Source organism: Schistocerca serialis, chromosome 3 (assembly GCF_023864345.2).
Source record: "Schistocerca serialis cubense isolate TAMUIC-IGC-003099 chromosome 3, iqSchSeri2.2, whole genome shotgun sequence".
Taxonomy (NCBI): Eukaryota; Metazoa; Arthropoda; class Insecta; order Orthoptera; family Acrididae; genus Schistocerca; species Schistocerca serialis.
Genome location: NC_064640.1, coordinates 795,647,032 through 795,659,905, shown reverse-complemented (window position 1 = coordinate 795,659,905; position 12,874 = coordinate 795,647,032). Strand labels below are relative to the sequence as shown.

The 12,874-nt window shown below is 42.1% G+C and overlaps 1 protein-coding gene across 1 annotated transcript in view; it reads right to left on the bottom strand.

Annotated features, from left to right (window-relative positions):
• The window catches only part of LOC126471233 (dopamine beta-hydroxylase), a 156,900-nt gene that overhangs the window by 27,861 nt on the left and 116,165 nt on the right, over positions 1-12,874 (bottom strand). Inside the window, exon 4 of the mRNA XM_050099357.1 lies at positions 2,620-2,817. Within this exon, the coding sequence (XP_049955314.1) occupies positions 2,620-2,817 (198 nt within the window). The remainder of the gene's footprint in view (positions 1-2,619; positions 2,818-12,874) is intronic.

Below are 12,874 nucleotides of genomic sequence, written 5' to 3'. Positions count from 1 at the left end.
TAATCCACGAAATTGGCGCAAAGACTGGTGATCAGGAACTTTATTCCACCACCTCTCCTTCCCCTATTCGTTAAATACTGGCAGTGAAAATCTCTTCCACCACCAGGATTCGAACCGGCTTACCTCTGGGCCGAGTGCAAACGTACAAGCGAGCTTTAGCGACCTCTGCTACGGAGATGGGTAAAGGCAAAAATTATTCACCGTCAGGTCAAAAACAGTCCACCTTGTCATCAAATAGTATCAGCTGAGCCCAACAATTATGTTCTCAAACAAGGAAGGGAGGCTATGATTCACTGCATTGTCGACGTTGAGTACGTTAGAGGCATAGTACATGCTGGTACTGGACAAGACTAAACAAATAAATATATGTTCCATTTAGAAACGAACCATCCCGGTAATTACCTTAAGTGATTTCGAGAAATTACATTAACCCTAAAACTGTACCGTCGGACGGGTATTCAAACCCCGCTTCTTCCGAATGCGTGTCCAGTAACGTAACCACTTAACTGTTTTACCCATTTCCGTTTCTCAGATAGAAGGAGTCAAGGAAATTAATTATTTCACTCATCAACAGACTGTTGCTGTAACAAACCTCAATGTCATACTTCGTTCCCTACTATGATTGGAACCTCAGTGGTCAGTAACAATCAGTGACACTGGCTGAGTTGCGCGTAAGGCCTTTTTTATGTCGCGAAGGTATCATTATCAAAATGGCTCTGAGCACTATAGGACTTAACTTCTGAGGTCATCAGTCCCCTAGAACTTAGAACTACTTAAACGTAACGAACCTAAGGACATCACACAAATCCATGCCCGAGGCAGGATTGGAACCTGCGACCGTAGCGGTCGCGCGGTTCCAGACTGTAGCGCCTACAACCGCTCGGCCACCCATGCCGGCTGTATCATTATCCAGTTATCTATGATCATACTACAGTACTGGGGCATTTTGTGTGATATTATTCCCAAAAAACCTCTACACTAAGCTACAATTTTGTTATAGTAGAGAAATACCGTCAGCATCTTTCTGTTTTCCTCCATTTTGTTTCCTGTCTAGGAGATCTGGTCTCTTTAATGTAACTGGAACTTCCTAGGGAGCTGTAATGCAATGTTCTACATGAGTTAAGGGTAACTTAAGCTCAAATTAAAGAAAGAAAAACAATTCATATCACCAGTTCAAAGCATCAGCTGAATCGAAATTATGGATTGTATTAGCAATTTAATCCTTTTTTAGCAGTGGTTCTCTACGAAAAAACATTTTTTAAGTCGAGTACCTAACTTATCAGTGGTATGACAACGAAACCGTGACCTTTACTGGTAGTTTCAGCCACCAACGTCAGTACTCGATATGTAATACCACACAATTACCGTCTTCCATGACTTTGAGATTACCGTTATAGCCCATACTTCTCATGTGTTCCGCTGTCTGTAATTTGTTTCTTGTTTGATGACTACACATTTCCGAGAACCTCACTGTTCATGGTACGAGCTGACTAATCTTTTACTATTACTTTTTGTGTGCCGCAAGCATATACTTCATGTCAGATTTAGTCTCGAATAAGGGAGTCACGGTGGTTTCAGCGTGTAAGCACTTTTCTCAGCCAAGGAATCATCGAATCTGGTAGCTGTTGACCGGACCAGAGACGTGCTATATAAGCCACTGGATGACTTATCAATTGATCAGAAGTCAGTAACCTCCGACAGTCACAATAAAAGTAAAATAGTACCACTGAGGCATTTCTTTAATGTATCTGTTGTCAATGGCAGTACAGTGTTCAGCGAAATTAATACAAAAGATAGAATGAGTTTGATGTAGTTTATAGTTGATGTCATTGCAGAGCTTAAAGGGGCATCAAAATGTCAGGATCAAATCAATTACTACGCATCATCTGTTACAAAACATACGTTCCACAAGATAAAGGAGTAAATACAGATGCAGATACCCCCATCACACCGAATGGACGAGCCAGACATGTGGTGGAGAAAATGTTATACGGGGTACCACAAAAAGTGAACAGTCCCTGGTGTACCAGTGGTTTAGCTCTGAAACCACGTGTAATGTAAATGCTGTAAAACAATTTTTTTCAGGAAATTTATTCGCAATTGCGAATAAGGACAACCATCAGCTGTATAACGGAATGTCGAGAGTGAATGTTTTTATCAGAACGGGACTCGAACACCGGATTTCCCGACGAGCCGTGGCATTACCATTAGGCTTTCTGAGCACACTCCAGGGTCAGACCAAAAGTTCCATATGTCGTCAACCATGTGTGTATAACCTGCACTCGTACATCCATTACGTATATTCCTGCACAGGAGAGAGATTTTAATTGAAAGTCACTTTCCTGGAGTCGGCGGATACATACGATCTTACGGTGCCTGTGTTGTTCAGAAGTACGATGCAATGTTCAGAAGTACGATGCAAGAAGATGACATCGTACTTTGGAACAGCACAGGCAATGTTATATTGCACTTTCTTCAGAAAATAATAGTACATATGTTAATTTGACATGTACTTGATTGTACCTATGTTAGGAAAATAATAATCCTAACAAAGATTTTATTGCTGATAAGCAGAGGTTTAATATGTATAACGTAAGGAAGGGTATTTGGATGACATACCTCCGGATAGGTGAAGGGTAGGGCTCCCATAGCCCAGGCGGCGAGAACCTTTTTGCAGACGGCGGTGGACTTCGGACGTTTCTCGTCCGTGCAGGAACCTTGATACTCAGGGATTTGCTCCTCCGGTGGGGCCTCGCAGTGGAACACCTCCATGTGATGCACTAGCGGCTCGTTGCCTTCTTGAATGACTGCTTCATACTGCAATCAGATTAACTTGAAAGTAACAGTACCACATTACACAACTTCGAAGATTGGAGTCGTATATTCCATTGTCGACAGAACGGTGAAAGTGTTTCTGTTTATGGTACGACTCTTGAGTAAACTGAAATTTTTATGAATTACATAGTTTTGTATAAAATACGTGCATGTATTTTACAGAAGGATTTATCATTGTAATACACACATTATTGGGTTTCCGACTTTTATGACAATTTCCGCTTGTCGTTATCCATCAAACAACTAAAGTTACGTTTATAAAATACTGATACGTTATTTTCCTCTGGGACTAATTAAGGGGCAGAGCCAGGCAAGGGACTGAGTTGAACTTATCATTGACTCACGGATTTCACATGTGATGTATTTTTGTCTAGTGTAGTCCCTGGGTACATGTTTATCCGCACCATAAGCACAGTAAATGGGTAGGAAACAGCGCTCTATCGGGAGACTTTTACAATTACTGCATAGGGAAAAACCAAAAATTAACATTATGTGTCCCAAATTAATAACTTTTTCCTCTTCCGCGTTGAATTAAAAGCGCAGTCTTCCTGCACTCTCTTATGGAATAAGGATACATGAGGTATCTGGCAAACTTACCTCTCGGCCCGTTTGATACTTTTCGGAGTAAGCAGAAAACCATGCCAGCGTTGATTTAGTCATATCGAAAAATCTCTCATTTAACATCCCTACTCATCCATAAGAAAAGAAAAAAAATACATTTAACCATACAATGGCCGCTAAAACAATTAACAAAGTTCTTGAAAGTCCAATTAATGCAATGAAACATCATCCCGACAGATAACTTAACATTATGGCAATACTAGAGTACTACATTGCTCAACTGTGTTCACATATCGACTGTTCAAAAAATGTGTGTGAAATTTTATGGGACTTGACTGCTAAGGTCATCAGTCCCTAAGCTTACACACTACTTAACCTAAATTATCCTAAGGACAAACACACACACACCATTGCATATCGACTGTGCTACCCTCTCTTTGTCAGCTGTATTATATAGAGGACAGAGACATTGTTAATATTGTTAGATGTCAGAGCTTTACGATATTATACTCTAGAAATAAAATTGTATAGATGAAATATCTTAAATGATTTAGCTGTTCAGAAGCGGTGTTATCAAGTTACGATGCAGTAAACGAGCTAAGAAAATCTCATTAGTCGGAGGATAAAGCTCTTTTTTACAAGATTAAAGTTCTGGTTTGATGTCAAAGAGAACATCCTATACATTCAAATACGGAGGGAAGCAGCTTATGCAGTCGAAACTTTGGTTGTGGCAGACCTATATGCAAAGGGAAAATACTCAACTTGTTGCGCTCTGAGAAACGAATGATCTGCAAATCTGGAAAATAGTTCATAAACACGTAATTAAAAGCAGCACTTAACAGAAAAGCCTATGAATGGATGAAAAGACAGACGTAATACTTCTTACACCGTTGCCACAGTAATTCGAGGGACCAACAACAGGTGAACTCGTAGACAAGAGTACTACAGATAAATTGAGTGGGACGTAAAGTAACAAATTTTCTTCTCATATAAAGATTCTCTAAGTTCCTACTGTGCGTTTAATTATTGTGCGTCGGGCCAGATAAAATAGAAATATACAAAAATGCCATTGACTGGAAAGAAAAGCGTCCGTAGACAATCGTTCAAGTATCGTCGGAGAACTGCTTGCTTCAGGTTTGTGTTTAAAAATATGCTTTTAGTGAGTGAATGTGTGTGTGTGTGTGTGTGTGTGTGTGTGTGTGTGTGTGTGTGCAGGCACAATTTTTCAATATTTACATAGATGGAGCACTTAAGCGACATAACAAAGTTTGAAGAAGAAGAAGAAACAAGTTTCATTGTTGCATACAAAGTCATCAAAATTTTGGACTCATCTGATTTAGAAACGCCATTGGAAACGTAAACAGCAGTGATATGTTCCGGATTCAAACCATGGCTCTCCCGATTTGCAAGCCAGCATTAATCAGCTGCGTGAGTCAGATATTGACTCGCTTAGAGGATTGATGTCGAAACAAACTAAAAAGGGTAGCTGTGAAACATCTTCTTATAGAGTCCTGGGTGTTCATCTGAAACCTATGACATTAACGAGGAAGGACTGTTGGCAAAACTAGGATCTGAGAAGCAAATCTGTAAAAAGTAGATGGTGATTATGAAATTTTAATCGACTTAATAAACAGCCTTAAGTGACTCAAAATTTGCCATGACGTACGATATCACAAGAAATTACTGTAGTCTGTAAACTCATCATGTCTGTTAGGACAAAATGACTAGAAATCTCCTAGTTAAATATCTCAATGATTTGAAAACACGGAAAACGGTGGAGTCAGTTGTTTAGACCCTGTGACATCTACATCTTTATAGTCAGCTGTTCGATAAGAATGGGAAAAGGAATCGGTCTTGGTCATCTTACAAAGAATCGTTCCAGAATTGGACTGAAATTATTTTGGGAAACCACGGGACAGCAAATGAGGATGACCGAAAGACGACTTTAACCCTACTCCTGTCCAGTGTTTGAAGCACTGTTCCGCCGTACTCGGTAATCAGTGAAAAGACATTCCTTGATGAATATCAACTAGGTGTCAGAAGATAGTAAAGTCGTGAAACAATGCTTAACACGAGGTAACGAAACTTTCAAGTTTTACTGGATATCCATACGCTGTAGCACGAAGTTTGAGCCGCTCATATTGGAGGAGATAGTATTTTAAAAATAATATCATTTAACACCATAAGTTGCTGCTGAAACTATTTTTAATAAGCGCCCGGTTTCCGTCAAATGACATTGTTGAGCGCAGCCTGCATTAAACTAGAGTTAATGACGTTGGACGTAGTTTGAAACATTTTATAGACTTTATCGAGAAGAGTGACGCCACACATCTCTAAAATATTTCACCCTACGTCTGCTGATCGATTATATTGTCATTTACGTATTCTATAATTTAGAAATATGTTTACTCCCTATACAGTTTCTAGCCGTCATTTCAACGTTGAGCTTCTTGCTTGACGTCATTGTATTCCAATATACCTCTTGCTTTTAATCCAGATTGTGTTCAACAATGGTCTCTGATCGAAACTGGCCGTTTATTCAAGTCACTGAACAGTAGCTTATGGTTTACATGATGTCGTTTTTAAATTTACCAGAGCTTTAGAGCACAACAAACAGAAAATATTTTACAGTAAATACACGGACGGAAAAAATGCGACACTAAAAATAAGTAATGTAGAATAATGAAATTTCAGGAATACATCCGTCTAGGCAACACAACACTGCAGGACCACAGGTTAATGTAAACGCGAGATAAGCCATTGCAAATGTGAAATGCTGGTACATTAATAACCAGTGTAACCGCCAGAGTGTTGAATGCAAGCAGCCGGCCGCGGTGGCCGAGCGGTTCTAGGCGCTTCAGTCGGGAACCGTGCGACTGCTACGGTCGCAGGTTCGAATCCTGTCTCGGGCATGGATGTGTGTGATGTTCTTAGGTTAGTTAGGTTTAAGTAGTTCTAAGTTCTAGGGGACTGATGACCTCAGATGTTAAGTCGCATAGTGCTCAGAGCCATTTGAACAATTTGAATGCAAGCATGCAAACGTGCATGCATTGTGTTGTACAAGTTCCTGATGTCAGTTCGTGGGACGGAGTTCGAATCCCGTTGCACATGATCGGTCAATACAGGGAGGGCTAATGCTGGTTGTAGATGACGCTGGAGTTTTCCGATGATGTCCCATAAGTGCTCGACTAGAGGCGGATCTGGTCATCGAGCAGGCCAAGGCAACATGTCGACACTCTGTAGAGTATATCTGGATACAACAACAGAATGTGGGCGAGCGTTATCTTGTTGGAAAACTACCCCGGAAATGCTATTCATGACTGGCAGCACATGAGGTCGAATCACCAGATTGACGTAAAAATTTGTAATCAGGGTGCCTGGGATAACCAGGAGGGTGCTCCTGCTGTCATAAGAAATCGCACCTCAGACCATAAATCCAGGTGTAGGTCCATTGTGTCTAGTACGCCGACAGGTTGGTTGCAGGCCCCCAAGTAGCCTCCTTCTAACCAACAAATGGCAATCACTGGCACCGAGGCAGAACCAGCTTTCATCAGAAAACAGTAGACTTGCACTCTGCCTTCAGTGAGTTCTCGCTTGACACCACTGAAGTTGCAAAAGGCGGTGTTTTGGGATCAGTGAAATGCACGCTACAGGGCGTATGGCTCGGAGTTGACTTTAAAATAGCCGATTTGTGACAGTTATTTGTGACACTGTAGTGCCGACTGCTGTTCAAATTGTCGCTGCAGATGCAGTACGATGCGCCAGATCCATACGCTCAACACAATGGTCTACCCTCTCGGTAGTGCTATATGTCAGTCGGGAGCCCGGTCTTCTTGCAAGTGGACATTCTCGTGACCACCGCTACCAGTACTCGTGTACAGTTTCTACATTCTTGCCAAGTCTTTGTTCATTATCGCAACATCCAGCTTTTCGTAGTCCTATTACACGACCTCGTCGAAATTCAATGAGGTGTTGATAATGGTTTATTTGTAGCCTTAAAGCCATTCTTGACTGACATCAGCTCACCATGTACAATCTCAAAGGTACTTAACCCTTACGACAGTTACAGCGTGTATTTAAAGCAACCCTGATTTGCATTCTTATCGTGGAGGTGTTACTGTCACTCTGATGTGACTGGCGAGAAATGTGTATAGACATCATCTTTCAGATGGAGAAACACGCCTACCAACTTTAGTTTATGTCGTACAACTTCTTTTTGGTGCTGCGATGTTTTTCCATCAGTGTATTATAGTCTCAGGCTATAGTTATCACGTTAGTGTGAGTGAACTGAACGTTGCAGACACTACACAATATGTAACGCAGGGGGCAATGCAACATTAACCTGTTCATATGCCGGTTACTTCTACAAATACACAGTAGTGATATGAAGTATTGATTGAAATCAAGCCAGTCGGAGAATGCATTTCAAAAGAATGGTAATTGTCTAGTTAGATAACAAACACTTCAGTGCATTTAGAATGGCGACCACAGACTGAGATAAAGCATTTTAAAAGTTGTCGCATTTCCATAGAGATTGTGGAGTTTGCTCCGCATCATAAAACAACAAAACGAAAGGTGGTAGTTAAATATGATAAGTGCTTTCTACCAAGTGCATCATAATGGAAGTCGAAGTAATGGCTCAAGTGTTAGAATATACGTAGGAAAAGTGAAATAATTCTTACGAGAAAGAAATATCAGGTACATCATCAGTGATCGTTGGCTGTTCTTTAATCCTGTTTGTAATGTCTTAAATATATTCACAGCGGACTATGAGATCAAGGGCTTTGAACGGTAATCAGATACCGATAGGTCAATATGTGTACTGGGATATATCCCGAACGCTAGTTGAAAGATGTGAAACGTCTTATTGGACGTAACTGAGTATAGCCGTCACTTTCAGAGACAGTAAGAAATGCCTCAGTGCCGAAACAGAGATGATATGTGGAGCGTGACACGCAGGACGCGTGAGGACGAGCGGTGAGTGTGATGAGCCGTCCGGATGCGAGCACTCTGGCAGTTAGGGCGCGCTAATGGAAGCTGAATGGGCGCTGCAATATACGCCTAATAGACACACCAATTCTATGGACCTACTTCACCGGCTGTAGCCTAGACGTATGCTGCAAGCCCCCCTGCGCCATGTTTGCTCCCCTGTTTCTTGGATTATTATTTCCCACAACGGCAGTATCCCTAAATCAAACAGGTTATTTGTCATCACATCTACTACATCTACATCTAGACACTAGAAACCACCTTACGGTGTGTGGCGAAGGGTACTTCATGTACAGTTGTCACTTATCCTTCCCTGTTCTCGTGGGAAAAATAGGTGTTGGTAAAACTTCTTGTGACCTCGATTCTCCGTAATTTTACTCTCATGAAAAAAGGAAGATTAAAGTTTAACGTCCCGTCAACAGCGAGGTCATTAGAGACGGTTTTTGTTTTCATTACCTTTTCGAGAAATATATGAACGTGATAGTATGTGGGTAACTCCCCTAGGGAAGTGTGCTCTCGGAATTTTAATAGTAAACCACACTTAGATGCTCCACACCTCTCTTGTATCGTCTGCCATTCGAGGTGGACGAGCTTCTTGGTGAAACTTTCGCTCTTAGTAAACGAACCGATGACTTACGTGCTGCTCTTCTCTGGATTTTATAGTGTAAGTGAAAGTATTTTACTCGTCCAAGGATCATATTACAATGATACAGAAGTTATCAACCTAACACAAGATAAAGATAAGTCATGTAGGGGGTAGTCAGAAACAGTCTGAAAAGCTTGTAAGTGTGTTAAAGGGTAGGTCGTTTTGAGAAACAATTATTAAGAAAAAAATTAGATATGTTGCTCCGTTTCCTAGTTAATTGTCATTGAAGTTAACCAACCAGGCCGTTGCGCGAGCAAATTCAAGCGGCCCGCCAGAGAGGGTGCTACCAATCGTGTTCTTCGGTTGGTTTCCTAAAACAGATCAAGAGAACGATACAAAAATTGGACATGGGACGGTGGAAAGGATCGAACCCGAGCCGAAAGCTGAGCAAATAGCTCAAATGGCTCTGAGTACTATGGGACTTAACATCTGAGATCATCAGTCCCCTAGAACTTAAAACTACTTAAACCTAACTAATCTAAGTACATCACACACATCCATGACCGAGGCACGATTCGAAACTGCGACCGTAGCAGTCGCGCGGTTATGGACTGAGCGCCTAGAACCGCTCGGACACCTCGGCCGGCGAAAGCTGAGCAGTCTCGTGCGTTATCATCTATGCTATGAGTACACCTGACACTATTTGTGTCTGGCGGGCCGTTCGAATTTGCGCGCGCAGCAGCCTGATTGGCTAACTTCAGTGATAATTAACTCAGAAACGGCGCAAGGCACTGAATTTTTTTTCTTAACGATTATTTCTCAGCACACACTACCCTGCAACACTCTTACAAGCTTCCCAGAGTATTTCTGACCATCCTGTATACAGGAGGGGTCAGGACAGGTTGTCAGCCACGGCCTTGTGGAGGGAACCAAGCCTGAAGTGATTTACGAAAACCACAGAAAACCTAAACCAGGATGGCCAGCCAGAGCATGAGCCTCGATACACACGAATATGAGGGCAGTCTCTTAACAAATGCACCCCCGTATTTGGTTTAGACCTAGCGTACAGTTATATTATGTTTGCACATGTTCGAAGCAAGTTTTCTTGATAATGCAAGACATCAGACATTGTAAGTACATTTAGTCTCTTCACGCGCTTCATTACCCACAGCGACATACAACTGTAGATACCTTTACGTTCATGACTATGCCGCCACGCCTCTGTCGTAGCTCCACGTTTTTCCCTTCTGCCTGTATGAACAACGGGTTTAGACTCTGAACTCATAAAAAATGAGACATTGGTATTACGCACAAGTGATAACTTTTTTTATTATGAAATCACATTCTGAGTTCTGTAACTAATCCTTACTGTTCTAGCATGCAATGTTTATGATGTACGATATGACCGCCTTCTTAGATAAGTGTATTTTAAGCATCTCTTTCGACTCCTTGGGCAAATAATTATTCAGTTTTAATTCCCGATAGAAAATGCTTTTCACAGACTGGTTTGTTTCTTCCTTGGTAAACATAAGTCTAAATCAACTTTTGTTCCGTGATTGAGAATAGTACTATTTGTGACATATTTACTAATGTTTCTCCGGGTGTGCACAACAGATTTATAGGTGAATCTGTTTCCTTCATCAATCTCATTTGGTAAGGGTTCCTGGCTGATGAGCATTATTGGTCGCACGAGAATTTTGTAAATTTCCTCCTTCGTGGGTGGGCTACACTTCATCTACATCTACGTCTACGTGATTACTCTGTTATTCACAATAAAGTGCCTGGCAGAGGGTTCAATGAACCACCTTCAAGCAGTCTCTCTACCGTTCCACTCTCGAACGGCACGCGGGAAAAACGAGCACTTAAATTTTTCTTTGCGAGCCCTGATTTCTCTTATTTTATCGTGATGATCATTTCTGCCTATGCAGGTTGGTGCCAACAGAATGTTTTAGCAATCGGAGGAGAAAACTGGTGATTGAAATTTCATGAGAAGATCCCGTCGCAACGAAAAAGTCTTTGTTTAAATGATTGCCACTCCAATTCACGTATAACGTCTGTGACACTATCTCCCCTATTTCGCGATAATACAAAACGTGCTGCCCCTCTTTTTACTTTTTCGATGCCATCCGTCAATCCCACCTGATGCGGATCCCACACCGCACAGCAATACTCCAGAATAGGGCGAACAAGCGTGGTGGAAGCAGTCTCTTTAGTAGACCTGGTGCACTTTCTAAGAGTTCTGCCAATGAATCGCAGTCTTTGGCTGATCCCATCAACTGCTCCTCAATCGTTTAATCAAACAGTAATGAGTTTTTCCGCCTATATGAGAGCAAAATATTACATTTTATATGATGAGGATCAACCGACAATCCTCTATGAAGCGTCAACTATTTACAGCTCTTCCTGAATTTCACTATATTTTTCGATTGTTGTGAATTTTATTGCCGAGTGTATCGCAATTAACAGCGATAACGGACACGGATGAAGTATACGATAATTCAAGGAAAAACGTTCCAGTAAACACATGGATTCGCAAACAAACTGTTTGTTAGATAATTGTGTCTAATTGAAGTCACGACTGATTTCAGTATGTAACCTTCTCCAAGTTAGTTCAGATGTATCTTTTGACATGTACATTTTTGGATTAAGACCCAGTTCAAATGGTTCAAATGGCTCTGAGCACTATGGGACTTAACTTCTCAGGTCATCAGTCCCGTAGAACTTAGAACTACTTAAACCTAACTAACCTAAGGACATCACACACATTCATGCCCGAGGCAGGGTTCGAACCTGCGACCGTAGCGGTCGCGCGGCTCCAGACTGTAGCGCCTAGATCCGCTCGGCCACCCCGGTCGGCTTAAGACCCAGTCTACACATTTCAGTGACATTAATGTGACCATCACCTATATTCAAAATGAACGGTCAATAACCGTTTTCACACAGCAGGCGGCAGCACTAGCAGTGAAGGGTATATAAAGCGTTTCAGTGGGGGAATAGGAAAAAGTGTAATCGTTGTTGTTATACGGAAACTGAGCGATTTATCCGACGTCCAAAAGGGCTCGATTATTGGCTTTCGGACCGAGGGTGGAAACATTTCCGAAAAGTCTAAGTTTGTAAACTGTCAGCGGGCCGCTGTGGCAAAAGTACACTACTGGCCATTAAAATTGCTACACCACGAAGATGACGTGCTACAGACGCGAAATTTAACCGACAGGAAGAAGATGCTGTGATATGCAAATGATTAGCTTTTCAGAGCGTTCACACTAGGTTGGCACCGGTGGCGACACCTACAACGTGCTGACATGAGGAAAGTTTCCATCTGATTTCTCATACACAAACAGCAGTAGACCAGCGATGTCTGGTGAAACGTTGTTGTGATGCCTCGTGTAAGGAGGAGGAATGCGTACCATCACGTTTCCGACTTTGATAGAGGTCGGATTGTAGCCTATCTCGATTGCGGTTTATCGTATCGCGACCTTGCTGCTCGCGTTGGTCGATATACAATGATTGTTAGCAGAATATGGAATCGGTGGGTTCAGGAGGGTAATACAAAACGCCGTGCTGGATCCCAACGGCATCGTATCACTAGCAGTCGAGATGACAGGCATCTTATCCATATGTCTGTAACGGATCGTGCAGCCACGTCTCGATCCCTGAGTCAACAGATGGGGACGTTTGCAAGACAACAACCATCTGCACGAACAGTTCGACGACGTTTACAGCAGCATGGACTATCAGCCCGGAGACCATGGCTGCGGTTATCCTTGACGCTGCATCACAGACAGGAGCGCCTGCGATGGTGTACTCAACGACGAACCTGGGTGCACGAATGGCAAAACGTCATTTTCTCCGATGAATCCAGGTTCTGTTTACAGCATCATGATGGTCGCATCCGTGTTTGGC